The sequence below is a fragment of the Amphiprion ocellaris genome, chromosome 15 (genome assembly GCF_022539595.1).
Source record: "Amphiprion ocellaris isolate individual 3 ecotype Okinawa chromosome 15, ASM2253959v1, whole genome shotgun sequence".
In the NCBI taxonomy this organism is placed as follows: domain Eukaryota; kingdom Metazoa; phylum Chordata; class Actinopteri; family Pomacentridae; genus Amphiprion; species Amphiprion ocellaris.
Window position 1 is genome coordinate 23,303,175 of NC_072780.1, and position 21,769 is coordinate 23,324,943.

The 21,769-nt window shown below is 39.5% G+C and overlaps 2 protein-coding genes across 4 annotated transcripts in view; both read right to left on the bottom strand.

Moving 5' to 3' along the window:
* Positions 1-1,919: 1,919 nt before the first annotated feature.
* Positions 1,920-12,662, bottom strand: mgat1b (alpha-1,3-mannosyl-glycoprotein 2-beta-N-acetylglucosaminyltransferase b). Of its 3 annotated transcripts, none has more exons than XM_023295381.3 (3): positions 12,119-12,662; positions 6,670-7,894; positions 1,920-4,410 (listed from the first exon to the last, which is right to left on the bottom strand). In XM_023295381.3, the coding sequence occupies exons 2-3, from the start codon at positions 7,537-7,539 to the stop codon at positions 3,709-3,711; spliced, it is 1,572 nt and encodes a 523-aa protein (XP_023151149.1). In that variant the 5' UTR covers positions 7,540-7,894; positions 12,119-12,662; the 3' UTR covers positions 1,920-3,708. The 3 variants fall into 3 exon arrangements, with proteins under 3 accessions (XP_023151149.1, XP_023151158.1, XP_035797449.1); XM_023295390.3 differs by lacking the exon at positions 12,119-12,662 and adding an exon at positions 11,504-11,932; XM_035941556.2 differs by lacking the exon at positions 12,119-12,662 and adding an exon at positions 11,480-11,932.
* A 3,055-nt stretch (positions 12,663-15,717) lies between these two features.
* vars2 (valyl-tRNA synthetase 2, mitochondrial) overlaps positions 15,718-21,769 on the bottom strand; it is a 34,230-nt gene continuing 28,178 nt past the window's right edge. The window contains exons 27-30 of the mRNA XM_023294565.3: positions 19,218-19,329; positions 18,837-19,039; positions 16,932-17,081; positions 15,718-16,229 (exon numbers count right to left, since the gene is read on the bottom strand). Coding sequence (XP_023150333.1) covers positions 16,152-16,229; positions 16,932-17,081; positions 18,837-19,039; positions 19,218-19,329 — 543 coding nt within the window. The 3' untranslated portion in view covers positions 15,718-16,151. The remainder of the gene's footprint in view (positions 16,230-16,931; positions 17,082-18,836; positions 19,040-19,217; positions 19,330-21,769) is intronic.

The following is a 21,769-nucleotide window of genomic DNA, read 5'->3' on the forward strand; positions in this document are numbered from 1 at the left end:
TTCTGCTACATACTGTGGCTTGTTTGTATGTCTTTAAACCAATCACAGTCTTGCAGTTGTAGTTAAGCGAAGAATACAGCTTTGGTGTTTGCTTAGAATAGTTATGGAAAGAATTGTTTTGGTGGAGCATATGCTTGCAGGGAGACCACTACTGTAATTAAATTAGAAAATTCACAATACAAAGTAGGAGTCCCTTACTGCATGCTCCAAATCCTACTCAAGATGGACATTTTCAGTGTGGTAGGTTGCTGCTGGGTGGTAACTTGTTTCCTTTAATGACGAAACTACTAACTCAGAGAGTGGAAGGGAAAGACAAAGCCAACTGAAATAAGTGATGGCTTATACCCACACTGTACATCTGGTAAGTCAGACTATTTCCTGACAGTAAATGTTTTCCCCTGCAGCCTGCAATTGAGCACATTTTCCATGTTTGCGTTAATAGTGCCATACATAGAAAAGGTTTTTAGAGGGCATGTGATTGAAAGACTAAATCCACTGTTATTTCGCACAATAGGCAGGTAGTGAGAATGCTATTTTCCAAACAAAGACGTCCTTGCTTTAGATGTTACTACTGTCCACTCACATTCTGGATTAAATTCAGTGTAGGAGATGTGTAGGGATGGATCTGAGAAATTGCCATTTCCAATCATGAATGACAAATTATGCTGCTTCATAAGTTCACATTTTGCTTTTGGAACCTTTCAAACTAGCAAGAGGATGAGGTGGTGCTCACAATCAAAGGCTTCTATAATGTCAATCAGAAGAAAGTTGCACTTAAAGAGGGATGCCCTCAGAAAGAGGAACTAAAATGGCTTATCCTTCTATTTTGGATTTTTGTTCAAGCAAGCACAGTTGTAGGTCAATGAAAACAGAACTTTGGAGACTGAAGGACTAATCAGCAGCGTTTCACTGATTAAAGCCTTTTTTTAAAAAATTTTTTTTAAACCTCAGACTACAGCCAGCATCACATATGGAGGAATGGTAGTAACTTGTCACCATCATATGGTACTGCTGTGCTACTGGATAGTTCCAAAGCAAGGATGCCTCATTTCGTTGAAATGCCTTTTGACACAACTCCTCCTATGAGAAAAATTTTATTTAAGTTGAGCAATTCAAAGTCAACTATAAGTGATTCAAATTCAGTTTCTAGTGGCAGAAATGTATGCCTATGTGCTCCCTCCTCGCATCTCTAGAGGGATTATGGTGCTGTAATGGCGACAGGTGCTGAGCGTGTCATGGTGCATCTATTATCTCTGGTATGTTGGATGTGTTGTGTGTATAGCATATTGCTTGTGTTTATAATGTATGTTATGTTGTCATGTACGTAAATTGTGTGTACAGTATACACACAGATGCTCTGGCACAAATGAAGTTCCTAATGGAAGAATAAAGTTCTTTGATTGATTGAATTAAAATGTGAAGAAAGGAGTTGAGGAAAGGAACTGAAGCCACAGGGTACTTGGGCATAGCTCAGTCAAGAGACAAGAAGCATTTATGGCCTAAAATATTTCTGAGCACATCCTGGTACTCATGAACCAAAATCTCAGCTCTGTGTCAGATGTACTGCATATTTTTTTCTTCTTTCAAGCTTAGTGTTTTGTTTTTTTAACATTTTGTGACTTTTTTTGACTAGTCACAGAGGACAATGACAGGAAATGTAGGAGAGATGGTGTGGGAAGGAAACTAAAGCTGGGACAACTAGCAACATTGATCAAATCTTGCTGCCTTGACTTTAACATGCCCCCAGGTCCAGAAAGGTTGTGTGAGGTTCTATCTGTAGTTTTTCCCAGCACTTAGAATTAAGTTTTCTCTAAGGAAGCAGGGGATCTATTGTTCACTGTGGACGAACATGAAAGTAAGCTAAGATACTGTTCACTACTGTGTATTGCATAGCTGAATGATATCAATGAAGAGACTCCTTTAGCATGTGGACAAATATCAAAATAGTTTATTTTATTTATAATGTAATAAAGTTATAAACACATCAGGCAGTGGTTTTACACATCACCATACAGAATGGGAATCAGTTGATCTTGTAGATAACTTCCCAAAGCTAATTACAGTACAGTGATAATCATTCTTCTAGCCACTCCTCAGCCTTCTTGTTGCAGGAACATAAACTATCAATCACTGGTTTTTCAACAAACCTAAGCTGACCAAACCACAGTCTGGATGTCATGTAATCAGAACTTTTCCTGTACCAGGGCTTCTGAGTACTAAAAAATAATTTCAAAAAAGCTTGCCTATTATAGTTTTATCCTTCATCTTAACAACCTCCTTCATCAAACCCTTTCTTTAGACACCAAGTTTGCTCATCCAGAGGCAGGGGTGTGGTGGAAAAGCATTTCTCTTCAACCATCACAACAGAGTTAAAAGTGGGCACTTAAAACATTAGCCAGTCTGACAGCAGAACTAAGGAAGCTTTTGGAAACAGGCATGCCATTGACCACACCCACTGCACACATTGGTTGTGGGTGCAGTATTATTTTCATTTACGATTACCTATATCAAGATAACCCCTAGCCTTGATCCTCCTGCACCTGCTTCTGACAGTCATGTGCAATTCTCAGGAGAATTTCTTAACAGAGTTTCTGGAAACTTTGCCTTTATTTGTTTTATCTTATATCTAGCAAAAAAAAAAAGTTTCTCAGTAAAGTTTTATCTACTGTGGAAATTGTTTTCCCTGATGTTCTGTAAATGTAGCCCTGATTCAAGACCATCTCACCATATGTGGTCCGGTTGTTTCCCTCCTAGAACCCTGACATCTCAGTCACTGTTTGTACTGACTTCAGCAGTTCAAAACATTCTTGTTCAGACCAAATCCGGCTATTTGGCATCTGCCTGGTGTCATCTGTCACCACATCAAGGATTTCTTGTGACCTCGTGAGTATTTTCAATATTTTTATTGTAAGAAATATTCTGAGGTGCTCAGAGACTGAAACGTCAGGTTCCAAGTGCTAGCAAAGCAAGATAGTGATATGTAATCCATCAATCCTGGATCAGAGCTACTGTACGGTAATTTGGGAAGTTAGTGTTGCTGCTTTTTCTGCAGTTCCTTTTCACTATATTGTTGCCGACCAAGCTTTTGATTCTCAATGTTACCCAACAGGACAACAACTTCAATTTTGCTCAAAACTGAACATGGCTTCTGTTCACCACCTCAAAGCCTGTAGTAGCTGCTTCTGATGGTATTTTGACAGTAACTGTATCTGAAGAGTTGGATCGATAGCTTCTTTCAGAAACTGCAAAATGTAACAAGAAACCCCCCAAAGATTTTATATGTAACATTTTTTTCTTCCAAGTTCTACAGTTAGTCACTGTGCTTGTGTTTCACCTCCAGTGTACTATCACTGACACTGCTGACAAGTCAAATGATATTGGCTAGTTAATCACAGGAATAAAAAAATACATCAAACAAAATGGGCCCAGAAAGCAAGGCACATTGCCAATAGCAGTTTTGATCCCGCATTTAAAGGTGGAATTTACTTAGCTGAAGTTTTTATGCTGCAAAATCTATGTGGCCAATCCTTGCTGATCATGAATAAGCACCAAACACGCCTTCCAGCTCCACTGTTGTGCAGCACTGTGTGTGCCGTTTTAACTCCTTCATGGTCCATTGTCTGCAATAATCTTTGGTCTGAAAGGGTATTCCTCTGAGTAAGGCTCCCTCCCCTCTTCAACACTGTTCATTCAGCCTGGATCAGTGTTTCAGCTCCAGCTGATGTCATACTGTGTCCAGCCCTGTGGTGGAGCCAGAAACACCCTTCGACCCCGGTACAGGAAGCTGACTATGCCCCTGTAACCTGTACGAGGAACTCCAGATTTTAAGTCATCCATTACACCTAGATTTCGAGCAAATACTTTAAAACTGTCCCTGCTGGAGTACTGCACCCTGTATGGTCCAGGTCCCTTTAAAGTGCCACCTTGCTGCAGCTCCTCAATCTTCACCAATGGGGCACTATAAACCTCTTTGATATACTTTTCTTCATATTTCTCTTTTAGCAAATAAGATAAATCATGTTTGGTAAAAGGCACAAATTCAGTGTTTAGCTTAATATAGCGAAGGTACTGGTCAAAAAATTGACCTAAACTGACACCTTTCCTGCCAAAGGTGATAGTCCGAGAGATTTCAGGTCGGATGCAGGAGCGGTCTTTACGCTGCTCTGGCTGACGCATCCAATCATCCCAGAAGGCCGAGGGCCATTTGGGTTCCAGTTCGGCCCACATCTCTTTCAGCAGCATCCAGCCCAGACCAGGGAAGAAGTCTGTTCTGTAGAGGAGGTCAGCTTTGGATGGATCCACCAAGGCATCTCTTCCATTATCATTCCAGGCAGAAACACACCACAGAGTGGGGTCAGAGCGCAAAATCGGGTGCAGGGCTCGGAAATATTCAAAAAAGTCTGGGGCCACCTACATGAGAGGAGAGAGATTCACAATAGTGAGATGCACTGCTGTTTCAGAGTTCCTGTCCAAACAAATCAAAAGAATCGATCAAAGGTCAGTTCAACAGCAATGGAACAACTTCGACTGATATAATTTTAAAACCCTTCATTTTGTTGTCTGTGCTTCCCATTTAACCAAGAAGCTGTTAAAATATAATCCCACTGTATTACAATGCATGGTCTTAAGTTGTTTTCTTTTAGCCACTATGCAACTGGCCTGGCGTAGATCATATGACTGCTTGCATTTCCTGGCCAATCACGTTAGAGTTCTCAGCAATTAATCTGGTGATCACAATGTTATCATTACTGATTAAAATCATGTGTATGTGTGTCTATATCTATATATATATATATATATATATATATATATATATATATATATATATATATATATATATATATATATATATATATATATATATATATATACACACATACATACATACATATATACATACATACATATATATATATATATATATATATATATATATATATATATATATATATATATATATATATATATATATATATATATATATACAATAAATATATGGGGTCCACATGGGGTCCTGTTTGCACCATTCATTCAGTGTAAAGCTGCAACTACAACATATATAAATTATACTGTTCTTATACAAATTAAAATGTTTGTTTTTTTGGTCCAACTTTGAATCTACTTTCAAGTAATTGTAGTAATGCCAAATAGTGCCAAACTAACTGTACCTTAGATCAAAACAATAGTCAAATGTAACGCTATGACACTTATCTCTGTCACTAAGGTGCTGTTCTTCACTATGTTAGGCAGGACTGATATGCTGCAAATTCTGGGAGATTAAAGACTTCAAACAAAAGGAACATGTCCACTCCAGTAGAAAACATTTACCTTTAATTTAACAGATATAGAAACATTTTACTGGGAGAACTCTGTAATTTATTGTAGAACAAAAATAAAGGAGTATTTTGGTATTTTGGGAAACACTGTTATACACTTTCTTTCAGATGGTTGACAGGTGAGAAAATGGATGTCAATCTCATGTCAGGATGTGAGTATCCTAAAGATCTAAAGCAAAGGGAAAACAGTGTGCTTGGCTGTCCACAAACACACCTACCAACAAAACAAATACCACTTCATTCTATACACCAAAAGAAATTAGACAATTTGTTGTTAGAGGTGTTACACCAAAGCGTCAAACAGATCTATGGCATCCCCAGGCCCTCAATGTGGAAGTGTCCTTGGGCAAGTCACTGCCTGCTAAGTCACTCCCAAAGGTAGGTGAGCACCTTGCATGGCAGCTCTGCTACTGTGAGTGAGTGTGTGTGTGTGTGTGTGTGTGTGAAGAGATGAAGTGCTTCATAGATATTCAGGTCTAAATGGCACTATTTAAGTGCAGATCATTTCCCAAAACGCAGATTAGTAATTGTTTAATATTAATGCAGGGAAACAAGAGCAATCCCGGGTTGTTTTTAGTATTGTGATTTCACTGTTGATTAAACTTTGATTACTTTCTTGATTAATTGCTTGGTCTACAAAACGTCAGAAAACGGTGACATGGTGAGTGTTTTCCAAAGCCCAAGATGACACCTTCAAATGTCCACAATCCAATGTAATGTTTACTGTCACATAGGAAGAAAGAAACTAGAAAATATTCATATCTAATTCTCTTATTAAGCTAATTTGCGAGTATTGATTTTTTTCCTTTCTCAAAAAGTACTTATAACCACTGATCAATAGTGACGATAAGTCATCAACCTCCTCAGTGTTCATTGTTTTCTTATTTGTTGCCTGTCTGTTTTCCTTCTACTATCCCATTCTCTCTACCCATTACCCTCACCCTAGTTGGTCAAGGCAGATGGCCATCTTTCCCAAGTCTGGTTCTGACAAAGATTTCTCTTTCCACTGTTGCCAAGAGCTTATACAAAGGGAATAACTGAAATTGTTGGGTTTCCCTCTAAAATAACATTTAGTAAGGAATTGACTTTCTGAGTTGGCACTATAAAGATCTAAACTGAAGTGAATTCAACTCTGTGGTCATGCAGACCCTCTATTTAGCTTGAACTAGCCTATATTGCCTCCTTTGGGCTGGTACTAATCATTGTCAGAGTTTACAGAATGCCCTCCTTCTGTGTTTAACTATCCAATAAAGGCAAAATGTCACAAAAAAGGCAAGCCATAATGGATGACGAAGCTGTTTTGAGAATAATACAGATGTCTGAAAGCACTCACCTCTAGATCATCCTCGACTATGACCACAGTAGACTGGGACAATGTATTGAATACTTGATTGAGTGCCCACCGGTAATGCCGAGCAATTTTGTAGTAGCCTTGGAATTTCCTGTGCTCTGGCCTGACTCTGATGTCTGACAGATCCGGTTGCCTTATGTGTGTCACTTGATCTCCATATGAGCCAATGACACGAGCTGTCTCAGCATGGCCACAGTCTTGGCTAACGATGATTGGATACAATTCTGGAGAAGGGCGGTACTGTATCAGTCTGTCAAGGCTCCGTTTAACCGTCACTCTGTCACAAGCAATAACAAGAATGGGAATGATGACTTCTGGGCTAGAAACAACAGTCGTCACTTCATTGTTCTCAATGATCTCTTCCTTTATTTCGGTGGCCTCATGTTGTTCTAACTTCAATCCTTGAGCTACTGTGTGAACAAGCTTCTGTGTATGTTTAACTTCAGTTTGGTCACTGATATCCACACTGTTTTTGAGAGGAAATGGAGTTTGGGGTGGCTGGTGGACAGCCTCTTCTTTGACTTCTTTTATATCATCTGTTTCTCTTTTCCCGATATCTTTCTGCCGAGCCCACACTGCCCTGTGACTTTCAATCTGCTTCAGTAGCTTCTTTTGGGTCTCAAGCTGAACTTCGACCTCCTCTGCCAGCCGGATAACCTCCCCAGCAAGGTTGACCCGGCCTACTTTCCCTCTGCCCACGCCCCACTCCTCCTTTCCTCCTGGTTCTGCTCCACCACCTTCTCCAAGGTGGCCAATGGGAGGGCGACCCCAAAGATAAAGTAGAAGCAAAGCATTCCAGGCGACAAACAGAAAAGCACCACATAGTATAAGAGAACCTTTCTTGCGAACCATGGCCCAATGACACTAGGAAAGGAATGGGGTTGGTAGGGAACGAGTGATGGAACCAAAGTGAGAATCCCACAGATCGAGGTGGCTATCTCAGATGGACAGTCACATTGCAGTTATTTCATCCTGTTTCTTCGTCAGAAGGGTGTCTGGAGGAGGACTGTCCAAATTAAAATGATTTTGCATGATCTTACTGTGGAATACATGCATTCAATGAAATTCCACAGAGGTGGGCCAATGAGCTGAGAAGGAACTCGCAGCTTGCAGAAGGGACTGCAGAAGAAAGCAGACTAAAGGGGAAGGTAGGATCACTTTTGGTTGAGGGAATTGCCTTCTTTGATGTTATCCTTCAGCTGTCATCCTGAAAATAGAGCAGGAGGACAAATAATCAGAACAATGAATGCAGATCATTTGTTTCAACCAGAGACTAGGAAACAGGGCTGAATATTTTGATGATTATTCTTCTGATTAGTACCACAATTTAAATTGTTATCTTTTTCCTCTCAAAGTATAGACCTGTACATAAAATCTGTTGACAAGACACAACATAATCACACATTTATCTTGTTTGTCCATGACTACAGTTTAAAAGAAACTGATAATGGAAGGGGATGTTTACACTGTTTTAATGTGTCTTTTTCTGTTCCTTCTAATAAAAACACACTTGAAGTACACTCATGCTGGCTGTTCTACCTGCTGTTTTATACATACCTTGCAGTCTACACTGTGATATGTAGTCCCGTTTAAAGCACAAAAAAAATCTGATTTGCTAATCTTGAAAAGGTTTGGATCTAGATTAGGGTGGTCCAGTCCAATGTTACTTTGAAAAACTGTCACGAAACTAACACAGACACACCTAATCCTGGAGAGCAAACATTGGATTTTCAAATCCGTGTCTTGTGATCCACATGAAACCTTTTGAACTGGGCTCTGGTTATCTCACCCTACATTTTGATTATATAAAACAGGCTTTGCAGTATCAGTTCTGTCTGATAAAGTAATGATAAAAGTCATTACTTTAGCAGACAGACGCACCCAGCGGTGGGTTGCACTCTTCAGTGGAGAGACTGATCTGAGGTGTTCGGAGGAGCTGACAGGATGTACTGCTCATCTTTATGTCCTGTTTAATCTGAGCAACTGATGTGAACAAAGATATCAAATATTCCAGAGATCCTTCCGGGTACACATCTAAATGCTTTATTCATTCTCACTAATTATGAGGACTGTTTTAAGAGGGTAGTCATACTTTTTCATTTTGAATGCTACAAGTTACAAATGAGTTCAGACTGCCGTGGTGAACATGATTCCCTGAATCAACAGTGGGAGATTACTGCTATCTTTTTGAGCTTACCATGTACTTAAATAGAATAGGGGACTTAAGGTGATCTGTGGCTCTTCACTAAGATCTGATGATTATAAAATACTCTTCCATTCCCAGAACTAGTGGTGTAACAGTACACGTATACCAAATTTACTATTTGGCATGAACTTTGGTTTTGAAGTCACAGGTTTGCTATGTTTTTGGTAAAGCAAAGAATACAAAAGAAATGCTTCACTCAAAAAAAAATCCAAAAATGTAAATATTCAAGAGTTGCTATGGATGGAGCCTTCGCATTCTTCAAAGTTTGGGTCCTTCGAAGGACGTGAAGGTTGCATCTGAGAGTTTGGTAAATGAGACGGTCTAACCTATTGACTTCTTGCATCGTCACGTCCCATAAGATCACACCTGTTGTCTGACAACCCGGACCGCAGGAGTTTCATGCCGAGGGTAAGGATAAGACGACGTTGTAACTTAGCCAAATTTTTTGGCTGATATAAATCCCGAAATTGTGAGTGTTGTTTATAATATTTTTTATATACTTGAACTTGAAGTGCTTGCACTGTACAGTTGTACTGGATTAAACTGTCTGTCTATTTGGGATATGTTGGGCTGCAAAGGATTCACTTGGAGCAACCTTCACAGCCCAGGAAAAGAACACATTTGTCAGCCACATTTGAAGGAGTCTTAATGTCTTAATGAAATGGGACAGCTTTCGTTGCTACGCTGTGACGAATTCGGCTTCCAATGCAGTCTTCAAATGATACAGCCTCTGAATTGATACATGGCTATGGTGTCTCTGTTTTTGTTGGTACTAACGACAGGCATTTCATTTGAAAAAATTTTATTGGAATTGTCAGTGTTAAACAAAAGCGACCAGGGGCTTAGTATTTATGCTAGCATGTTAAGACTAATGGACAACAACTAGTGCATTGTCAAAACATTCTAGATGGATAATTTAGCCAGTCTAAAAGAGAACCACCTTCATAACACTGAAAGCTCTGACTTTAGGCTCAGCATAGCTCGCAACCTTTGTAGTACAGCCTTCAGGGTCCTCCTGTGCATGCTGACTGGACTGGGTACTGTAGAGATACTAGCACTGTACTATAGACACACAAAAATTCAAAGCTGCATTACTGCATTCATTACAATTCACTATAACTGCAGTTCACTCTTAATCAGAACCATCTTAAAGACCACACTCAGGAAAGGAGAAAAGTTTTTGGTCATTTGACTGAATGGACTCACTAAAATAGCTCTACATTTAGTGTCTGTCAATGCCCGATATTTAACTGCACAGTCAAAGTCCACTTGCCCATAAATACATGGAGCTAGAAATGTTGAAATGCTAACGCAGGACTCTTCAGTCTCTGTGTTGAGTGTCAACATTGTGTGGCAGTGAAGGTTTTCTTTGTTGTTGCAAAGTGATGGAGGGATCAAAGAAGTAAGCGAATTGAGGATGAAGGTCACACCGACGGCTCCACAGGAGCTTGTCAGCTTTAGAAACACCTAAACCAATTAGTGCTGGTAAATATAGGTCTCCAATAATCTTGTAAGGATGGACGTTTGACAACAAGTACAAAGGCTCTCATCAGAGACTGATATCGCTGTACTTCACTGGTATGACAGGACCAACATAACTGTCCAAGCTATTAATGTTGATCTCCACATTACCATTACCTCACATTCCATTCTCACCTTAATTCCACATTAATGCTTACCATATGACTTTATACAGTATGGTTCTCAGTAATGTTATAGTTCAGCTTGACAATCTTGTCTTTGGAAAAACATATCAAATTTGATTGCTGGATTGACTGTATAGATTGTAAAACATCAGAAAATCCCAACCTGTCTAAACAACTGTGCAAAACCTAAACAATTTCTGTTTACAATGATACAAAATTGAGAATAACTGAACCCTTAAATGAGGTGGAATCAATGTTTTTGTTTCATAAATCACTTTAAGATTTAAGTCACAGACTTAGCACACAACTGAGATTGTGTTAAAGTGTCTTCTGTTATTCTCCAATTAAAGTTAATAAAATTTCTTTCATATTTTCTTTATCATGCTGCAAACTGAAGTTGTTAAAACTAAATTTTCCAATTTTATTTGTCAAAAGGACATTAATATACCATCATATTATGACGTTATACCATTATTACAATCATGAATTATGTGAATTTCCCCTGTGAGGGATCAAAAGAGTTTATCTTATCTTATTATTAACTGATACGCCAGACACTACAGAATGCTCATCTGTCTAACATATCCAACAAGTACTGATGAGTGATCAAAGCAGCATTAGTTGCTGGACTGTTGGAATAGACTACAGTAATTAGACTATGTGTTTTTGAAAAGTTAATAAGTTCAGAAATTTTTCAAATGACCTATTTGTCAAAGAAAATCAACAAACCAAGACTAGTAATCAAAAGATAGTCTTCTTTTGAAAACACAAATCTATATGCAGAACCAGCAACACTGAGCAACAAGTGTTCAATTAATGTAGAAGAGTTCAAAAAGGAGGAAAAAGAAAAACGCCATAAAGACACAGCGAGAGAATTTCAGAATCAGACGACATTATACAGCAACAAGTCCGGAGAAGAGCAATCCAAAGCTAACGATACCTGAAGCTGGAACAGCCTACATACCTCCCTTGGTATAAAGTTGTAAATGAAGCTTTGCAGAGGAGACGTGATTGTGATCTGGAGGGAGGATGGAGGAAGGAAGGAACTGTTGCTCTTCTCACAAACTGTACCAGCTAAAGCTCTGCTCTTCTTCAGTCCCCTCCTCTCTTAATAAGAAAACGTGGAGCTGGTTGGTAGGAAGCCTGCGGCAGACATCCACTGTACATCCACCTAACGGCTCACATGATTACATGGAATGAGGACTTGCAGGCGACGCCTCTTAGTTTTAAAACAGTAAATACTGATGCTGCTTTCTGCTGATGGAGCAGCTGTTTATTAGGTTCAGATCCATCAGCTGCACTTCTCTGAAGCTATTAAGCTAATCGAAAGTGTCGGCTAGCAATTTACACATAACACACAACGATAAATGCAAAAAGGGCATGGCCAATGTTCTGTTACCCCTTCGATGACTTCTGAGAAGCAGGGTCAAGTAGAATGTCTGTATGGCCAGCGAACCCCTTATGCCGACGTGCTTTTAGCTAGCTGGCTAACGCCAACGGTGGCAATTAAGGTTTGATATATTCACACGATGCCCTAGCTGAAGACACACACGTAGCAGCAGAAGCCAGTCTAACTTACCTCTTCATGTCGCTGTGGATGTGGTTTGCATCTCTAAATGAACTGACGCTCATCAAGCTGCAGCCCTGAGCGGCTAACTGGCTGCTAACTGACGTTAGCTAGTCAATCCACCCTTGCATTTCCTTCGATGTCCCATTCACAGCACATCTCTGTGTTGGTTCTCAGCGGTCCAGCAGTGGCTGCACACCAAGCCCTTCTTATCATTCATCTCCCGGCTCGGCTGTATTTGCCAGGCTAATGTTCCGGACTGGAGAAGCTGCTCCGCTGCTACCGGTTCGTTTCTCCAGTGGGAATGCTGAAAGGGCTTTCCTCTGAGCTGACCTGCTTCAGCTTCTCTTTCTCCAGCTGGGTCTACTACGGCCGACTGCCTCTCACGTATGGTGACGGCATTTTTCATTTACTACACAAAACCACACTTCCGTATTAATGGTTCGCGTAGAACCGAGTTGACCCGACCCCAGCCGAAGTCTTATCCCTGGCAATTTCACATTTTTTCACTTTCCAGTATCGTATGTTTTTTTCTGATCACTGCAGTGATTTCGGGCTGCACTTCCGCACAACTGGATGTGTGCTTAGCGACGGATCACATGAACAATAATCTAAACAGAAGCAGCTGACTTGGTTCCCTAGTACTGATTAAGCTCTAAATCACTGGATCCTACAGTTCCCATAATGCAACTCGATAGCATTTTTCCATTACAAAGCCAATTATATTATTGCAGTAATATTATACTCCAACATTATTACAACAACCCCGGCCATGTTAGAATACTCTTTTAATATATCCATATGCAATGACAACCCTGCACCTTGTTACACATTACACTGTCAAGATATTGTGTAATTAATCTGAGATCTCTGTTCATAGCTTAGACTCTATCTTACATGAACTCTTGTGTATTTGGTTTTTAGTGTTTGTCTCATGTTATTTTTGGGAAACCTTCAGGGGACATTTCTCAAATGTTCCATTGTTTGCTGGCCAGTTTGTCTGTAACTCAGCTGAGCAGACCTGTCCTGAAGACAATAGGAACATGCATACATAGTCAAATACACAAATAACACTGTCGTTACAGATCTGTCAGATATTCACTTCCAGGGCTCATACAACTGTCCAGATGTTATATATATCCCCAAATCCCTTACCAGAAATTCTGTTTTTGCTAAATACTCAAAGGATTAAACCAACCCCTTGTTAATATACAACAGAGTAAAACAATATAATGTATGCAGTAAATGATGTTTAATCTGAATGTTTTCAACTCTGGTAAGCACCAGGCGGCCCTGATAGCGTTTGCATGTCACCAGAGTAAGTCAGGTCACTCATCTTGTTTCACAAATTGTACATCCTCAGTTTCTTTCCTCAGATTTGCTTCTTAGTGCCTTCCACCAGAAATGCAAGCAGATCAAACGAGGAAGAGACGCAAGGATGGAGCAGTTGACACGCAATTAATAAAATAGGAGTATCTCATTTCGCTGTCAGCCTCCTTCACTGCTCTTTCCTTTGTCCTCTGCCCATTACCTTGAAATCAATCAGTGTATATACAACTCCGGAAAAAAAATAAGAGACCACTGCAAAATTATCAGTTTCTCTGATTTTGCTATTTAGAGGTATGTATTTGAGTAAAATTAACATTTTTGTTTTATTCTATAAACTTCTGAAACATTTCTTCCAAATTTCAAATATAAATATTGTCATTTAGAGCATTTCTTTGCAGAGAATGGCAAATGGTCAAAATATCAAAAAAAGATGCAGTTTTCAGACCTTAGATAATGCAAAGAAAACAAGTTCATATTCGTTTTTAAACAGCACAGTACTAATGTTTTAACTTAGGAAGAGTTCAGAAATCAATATTTGGCTGAATAATCCTGATTTTCAATCACGGCTTTCATGTGTCTTGGCATGCTCTCCACTGGTCTTTTACATTGTTGGGTGACTGTATGCCACTCCTGTTGCAAAAATTCAAGCAGCTGAACTATGTTTGATGGCTTGTTACCATCCATCTTCCTTTTGATCACAGAGATTTTCAATGGGTGAAGGTCTGGAGATTGGGCTGGCCATGACAGGGTCTGGATCTGGTGATCTCCCATTCACACCTTGATTGATCTGGCTGCGTGGCATTGGAGCATTGTCCTGCTGGAAAAAACAATCCTCAGAGTTGGGGAACATTGTCAGAGTCGAAGGAAGCAAGTTTTCTTCCAGGATAACTTGTACGTGGCTTGATTCACGTGTCTTCATCTAACTCTAGAAAAAGACGGTCTTCACATTGTTCTATGTGAAGTGAAATCCATCATCAACAGTCAGCCAATTACCAAAGCATCCACAGATCCTAATAATCTGGAAGCATTGACGCCAAACCACCCGTTGAAAAATTTACCATCTTTACCACCAGGGGCCTGCCAGGAGGCTGATGTGTACACTCGACGCCGATCGAAGCAAGTTCAATACATATCAAGCTTGTTCTGGAAAAGATGGGTTAAAGAATACTTATGTCAAATGCAGGAGCGTCAGAGATGGTCTCTAGCAAAGCGGAACATTATCCCAGGAGATATAGTGCTGATTGTGGATAAGACAGCGCCTCAAAATTCTCGGGTTATGGGAAAGGTTCTACAAACATTTCCAGACAGTAAAGGATTTGTGTGTCAGGTAAAGATTAAAACAAAGAGCAGTTGCTTGGACCGTTCAGTAACAAAGATCTGCCTGCTACAGGAAATTGAAGCTGAATGAGGAGCTGCTGCTACACAACGTCACACTGTCAGTGACATCTGGCTATACAGACTTGTGAATCGGGAAGAAAGAAAAGAGAATGTGAATTATGGACTTTTAATATTAAGCTAATAATGGCTTATGGGTCCTATTAATGTGAATGTATGTAATTATTGTGTAATAACCTAATAATTAGGGGCTAGTGTGTAGGAGCCATGAGTGAACAGTTATTCAATTATAAGGTTAAGGGGCATATTGATTGTTGTTAGTGTTTGTTTTGGTAATATTATTTTGTGATCATGTTGAATAGAGGCATAGCAGGTCACATGGATATGGGCGGGATGATAAAGTTAAAATACTCACCTGTTCACTTGTCTTTGTGGAAGAGAGAGAGGCTGAGCTGGGTCGTTGTATTTTTTGTTGACCGCTATTTTTCTTTGATCACTGCGATTACTTTGAGTTTGCGCACATTATCATGAGCTGATCATCTTTTTTCTTTAACAAAAGGCTACATTTACTCTGAAATCTCAGTGAATTCTTTTGTGTAGCATGTCAGACAAACAAGTCCTGGTGTATTAGGTGGGAAGGGCCAAAAAACAAGAAGAGGAGTCGAGGAAAGGAACTGAGGATGTGCCATTAGTGAAATGAGATAAGGGGAATGAGACCTTGAGTGATTTAAATAACAGACACACTTGTGAGTCCTTCTCCCGACATGGTTTGTAAATTCCAGGTGGATGTCATGCCTCTTCCATGTCTCTGATCCAGAAACGACTTGATGGAGGATACACCTGTGTATCCTGAAGTTCTCTACATAACTATATTTGTATTCACAGGATATTCCACCTAATATGACTCCTCCCTTTAGAAAAAATATGAAATCCCCAAAACAAGCCTCTTAAAACATTTGGTGAAGTTTATGAAAATACATATTTACATTAAAAACAATGATCACTATTCAGATTGTTAACAGGAAAGTCATTTTGTGATCACAACTCTTAAAAGGCCAGGACAGAAAATAAATACTTTAGCAGTGACTAATGCTACTGAATAACCTGTTGAAAGCTTCCATAAACTTGACAATATATTTTTTGTCTCTGTCCCTGGATGGCTGTAGCTTGTCATTACGCCTTCTGCAGCTGACCTGTTAAATATGCAGTGCAATGTCAGTTTCACAGTGAGGTACTGCAACAGCCTATTGATATTCTGCAACGCTTCTACATCCAGCAGGGTAAAGATCTTTAAATCAGACAGCATACTAAAAAATATGGTAAGTTTATTAGTTGTCATGTCCAGCACTCCACACAGTTACTGTAATGCATGATAATGTAGTTACTCTTCTCTTTGCATCTCTTGCAGCACCTTCAGCTGATCCTCAATGGTCTGCAGTTTCTGCTGTAAAGCTGACATCTGGTAACACAAGGCAGAGACAAAAACATGAAATTACCAATATGACTGAATGTAGTAAAACATATTTGTATAATCGTGAACAATAGTTATACATTTGTAAAGACAATGTATATCAGGGCAGTCTTGAGTTGCCAATGACTACTCTGGATTTTGGATGATAGAATCATTAAAACCATGTATCTTTGTCACAAAAAAAAAACAATCATGCATTTTGATTCTTTCATAGATTTATGTAATACAAGAGAGATAGATCATCATCATAACACCATAGAATATCATCTGAGAAGCACGAGAATAACATTATGTGTCAATCCATCCAGTATAAATAGTGATAACTAAATAATTGAAAATTTGGACGTGCTGATCACACTAGAAGAAAATTAAAGGGATCAATAAAATCACCGAGTTTCATCCTCAGGGTACCATAAATGTCTGTACCAAATTTCATGGCAATGCACCTGGTACTTATAAAGACACTGTATTTATATCTCAGTCTGAGCCAAAGTGGTGAACCGACAGAACAACAATGCCACTCATTAAGCTACAAAAATGTAGCAAAACTATAGATGGCTGACCATAAAAAAGAAGAATCAGTGTAGATGAAAGTGGGTTGTGGCAGGTTTAGGCAGTTTATTAAACTATGAGTTGTTCAATGACCAATTATGAATAATCCTCCTCTGCACCTTAGCGCCCAGTGCTCACCTTGCTGTCCATCTGCTGCCTGATATGAGCAGGAACCTTGGTCAAGTAGTCTGAAGACTGAACTCTGCAAAGAATTTCCTCCAGTTTTGGAACCAGCTTAGCTCTACTTTGAGAGAGCTGCAGAATCCGTTTGTCAATGTTCATTCCACTCTGTGTGAAGAAATCATATAATAGATGTGGCACATGAGCAGCATTCTTATTATCACCATGAAAACCTAAAACACTGGAACACACCAGCACACTAAGGTGTGCAAATGTGACTATAGATGATAAGACTACACCTTCAAGCCCGTATTCCATATAATTCCAACTGCATTTTGATTGTGAAGTTCAGTTAGAATTTTGCAACAGAAAACAAGACAACACAAAGTCCAACTAATAATAATACATTCTAAATTTTGGCAACAATTATGCGCATTTGATTTGAAATTTATATTGTATATAATGGTAACACAAATGCTTACTTTCAGTTTGATCAGAAAAGGATCATGAAACCTGGTGTCTGCTGGCGAACTTTGAGTTTTTGTTTAGCTTTTATTTTTATCTATTTTGTTTACTGTAACTTAAAATGTTGACATAAAACTGAGCTATAGAATCGTAACTTCATCCAAAAATGAACTAGCTTTTGCTTGTTTTGTTGGCCAAGAGGCAGCAGCAAAGTTGGCTCCTGAAATTTGTTGTGGCATGGCAGCCGACGGTGTGTAATGCCCTCAAAATGTCAACAGCAAGTTCACTACAGAGGAGCAAACATTTTTATCACATCCTGTTCAAGGATTGTCACATGACATCACTCTGCCTTGACAACTACACCCTCCATTTTACAATGTACTGCTACACAATTCAGTGAGTGCAGAAAAAAAAAGAAGTGTGAGAGAGGTAGGTGGATAAGTAGTGATAACAAGCACTTGAAATCTTGCTTCAGGCTGAAGGACAGAATGATTACAGCTGGTACTTTTATTTTTGAATTTTAAATTAAAGTGCCAACATTTTTTTTTTTTTTTACAATTGAATTTTCTTTACAATTTAATTTATTATGATATGCTTTAGGTCAATCAACAAATCCTCACATTTAGAAAGCAAGAGCCTTCAAAGTTGATTGGGGCTCCTGATATTACAATCAGGATTACAAATCTCATTTGAATTTGCAGGAATGACTAATATTGGCAGCAGTAAACCTTAGAATTTTGCTGCAGAGAATTGTTTGAGTGAGTAAAAAAAAAAAAAAAAAAAAAAAAAACATTTTCATAGTTTACTGGAATATATCTATTCTTTTGTGTTCCAAATATACATTGGTGGACTAATAGTGTAAATTGCTGCACAACGTCATCTCATCCCGTCTGAAATGCTCTGTTTTAGCTTCTGTCTCTTTAAGGGTGCCTCCAGTCCAGTCCACTTTGATTAGTCAGCTGGCCCGACAACATCAAGGCGACATTAGTTATGCACTACAACCTAAGGTCTGAGTATAGGTGGATTGTGAGGCAGCCGCTCATTATTTGTTTTAGGGCATACCAAACTAGCCACTAGGTAGGCACTGTGCAAATGTCTAGTAACATACATCCTTTTACAAGGTGTAACTTTGCAGTTGAATGCCGAAAAGCAAGTAACATCTTTTTTTCTTGTAAGCTGTCTATAGAGGTTAACATTATCCAGTGTTCCTTACTCTGTTAGAACTGTCAAGGAAACTTTATTTCCATTGACAACCCCTGTGCCAAGTGTTAAGCAGGCGCCTGTCTGTTTTCACTGTTAGGTTATGAAAGTATTGCACTGTCTGTGGGGTCATTTTAGGAGGAGCATTGGGCTTTGATAAGCAGTACTATGGCCTGTTCTTTACCTCCCCCGCCTATGAAGTATTACTATTCCTACTGCTGAAACAGTATTTTGCAGCTCAGGAAAGCAGATACCTACTTGAACATGAAGGTGTAGCTGACAAGTGTGGTCTACCACACCAATGAGGCTTCCTTCAGGTGGTGGAGTGGAGTAGACAGGGAGGAGATTGTCTGCTCCATCAGGACAGTAGATTTGTAGGCTAGAGATCCGGCTTAAAGTCCAAACAGCGGACCCAAAGTGAAGGAGGACCTGGGCCTGGTGGGGAGAACACACTGCCCACACTGAAACAAACAACACACAAGCAACATGAAATTTTTTTTAGGTATTTAATGTTTTCATGAATTTATCATAAGGGTCATCAATTTTGTTTGCCACAAAATAGAACTAGATTCTTACAGTTTTCGACCATTCAGTGGGAAAGTTATATTTTAAAATGGTGGAATCCGGTTGTTCACTTACTGACAGGTTTTTCTTTGGTCATGCCGCACTGGGCTCGTAGTGAGCGGGCCACTCGGATCACTTCCTGTACCAGCAGGAAATCTTTTTCCTCTTCAGGAAAATGCCAGTGAGCCTGACAGGATGAAGAGGTTAAAAAAGTAACACATCAGCTTAAACACATGGAGGGTGGAAAATCCCACCAAAAATAACAGGAAACATTTATAAGTAAAAACAAGCACTGTGTGTTCAAGAGCAATTTAGCAGAGTAAAAAGTGAATGAGCTCAAAATATGCTTTTCCGTTTATAGTGGGTCAGTACACATACATTTTTTTCTTACATCTATACGATGTACAATTTAGATGGTCGTTACTAAAGTGCATACAGAAAGTGGTAAAGGCTCATTTAATTCATTTGTCTCATCAAGCATGTCCTAATAAAAAGGCCTGGATGGCTGATAACGGTCTACTTCTAAACTGAAATAAAACTGAAGTGATAATATTTGGCCCAAAGCACCTCAAAGACATCCCATCTAACCATATACTTGCTCTGAATGGCATTGTCTTGGCCTCCAGTACTACTGAGGAGGAATCTTGGAGTTATTTTTGAACAAGATACGTCCTTCAACTCACACATTAAACAAGTCTCTAAGATGGCCTTTATTCACCTTGTTACGTTAGGAACATCCTATCACACAGTGATGCTAAAAAACTAGTCCAAGCACTTGAAATTTTACGGCTCAACTATTGTAGTAACTATTATCAGGATGTTGCAAAACCTCCAGTTCAGCCAAAATACTGCAGCCAGAGTTCTAACAGGAACCACCAAGAGAGACCACATTTCTCCAATATTTCTTTCAGGTCCCCATAAAATGAATACAATTTAGAGTCCTTCTCCTTGCATGCAAAGCACTTACGCTCCATAGTGTCCTCAAGTCCTCATATTACCATATTATCCTAACAAGTCCTTAGATCTAAGAGTGAAGACTTACTTGTAGTTTTTCAGATTCCATAAGCAGAATGGCAGGCAGAGCTTTTAGCTATTAGGCTCTGCTGTTTGGGTTCAGGAAGCCGACACCCTCCCTACTTTTAATGTTAGACTTAAAATGTCCTTTTTGACAAAACCTAATGTTAGGACTGGGTCAGGTGATCCTCAACCATCCCTTAGTTATGCTTCTAATGTCACAGGCTGCTGAAAGACTGGCCATGATGCACTGAGCACCTCTTCTCTATTCCACATACATTTTCATGCCACCATTGTATTTAAAAACTGTTGTGTTTACTCTCTCCTGTAGTTTGCAGTTGAGTTGCACTGTGACTAATCCAGGTGCCAAGTTTTCACAAATAAAGAGGAATGTGTGGAAAAACAGAAGACATCTCTGAGTAGTCAGACCTTTGGGAGGGGACAACTGCACTTTTCCCTTTGTTCTTGAATACTTTTAATCTATTTTAAGTCCAGTTGTTTTCTTTACTAAATCTCTTAGATTACCATGACCTAGATAACTGACAGTCTACACAGATGAACTCTCTGGTTTGATCGTCCGTCCATCCACCTCTCACTCTCTCCACTTCAATTCTCAACCCAAAGAAAGTTCTACTTGTGTGGTTGACCATACATGTCAGCCAGAACAAATTACAATTTCTGGTGCCAGAACTAACACTTAGTCTGGGTAAAATCCAAAGTTACAAAAACACTGTTTCTGCTGACAATGGATTTGTCAAGCACTTTTCCGTATGATAATCAGATTCCATCCACCTCCATTTTATTGATGTGGTAGCAGATATCTGGAAACCTGTGCAAATCAAATCAAAATCATCTGCTTGGTTATATCTAATGAGAAGAAAGTGAGAAAACATATTCTTTTTTCTTAACTTTGAGGTCTCTACATCAAATGTGGGCAAAAGATGAAGCAATATCAATGAAAATATGGTGGAATCACAATGTAAATATTTCTATTAGACAGCAGGTCTGGATGATTTGTGTCCGAGGCTGCTAAAGGACTGTGCTGCCAACTGGCTGATGTGCTCCAGAGCATCTTCAACTTGAGTCTGGTAGGGTTCCAGCTCTGTGGAAACATTTTGTCTTCTACTGGTGCCAAAAATTGTGCACACGGCCGAGAGAAATGACTACAGACCGGTGGCCATCACTTTACACACCATGAAGACAATGGAGTGTCTACTTCTGCGCTGTTTTCTAAGACAGCAGGTTGTATATTCACATGACACTCTGTAGTTCACATAGCAGGAGAATGTAAGAGTGGATGATGCAGTCCTCTACATGCTCCACCGAGTCTATTCTCACTTGGAGGAATGGGGTGGATATGTAAGGGATCATGTTCTTCGACTTCTCGAGCGCTTTCAACACAATTCAACCCATCATACTTTGAAATGAGCTCGAAGAAATGGGGGTTGATGCCTGCCTCATCCCCTGGATGACAGACTATCTTACAGGTCAACCACAGTTCATCTGGCTGGGGAACTGTGTCTCAGGGACAAAGGTGAGCAACACTGGGGCCACTCAAGGGACTGCTCTGGCTCCATTCTTGTTCACTCTGTACACAACCTACTTTAAGTACA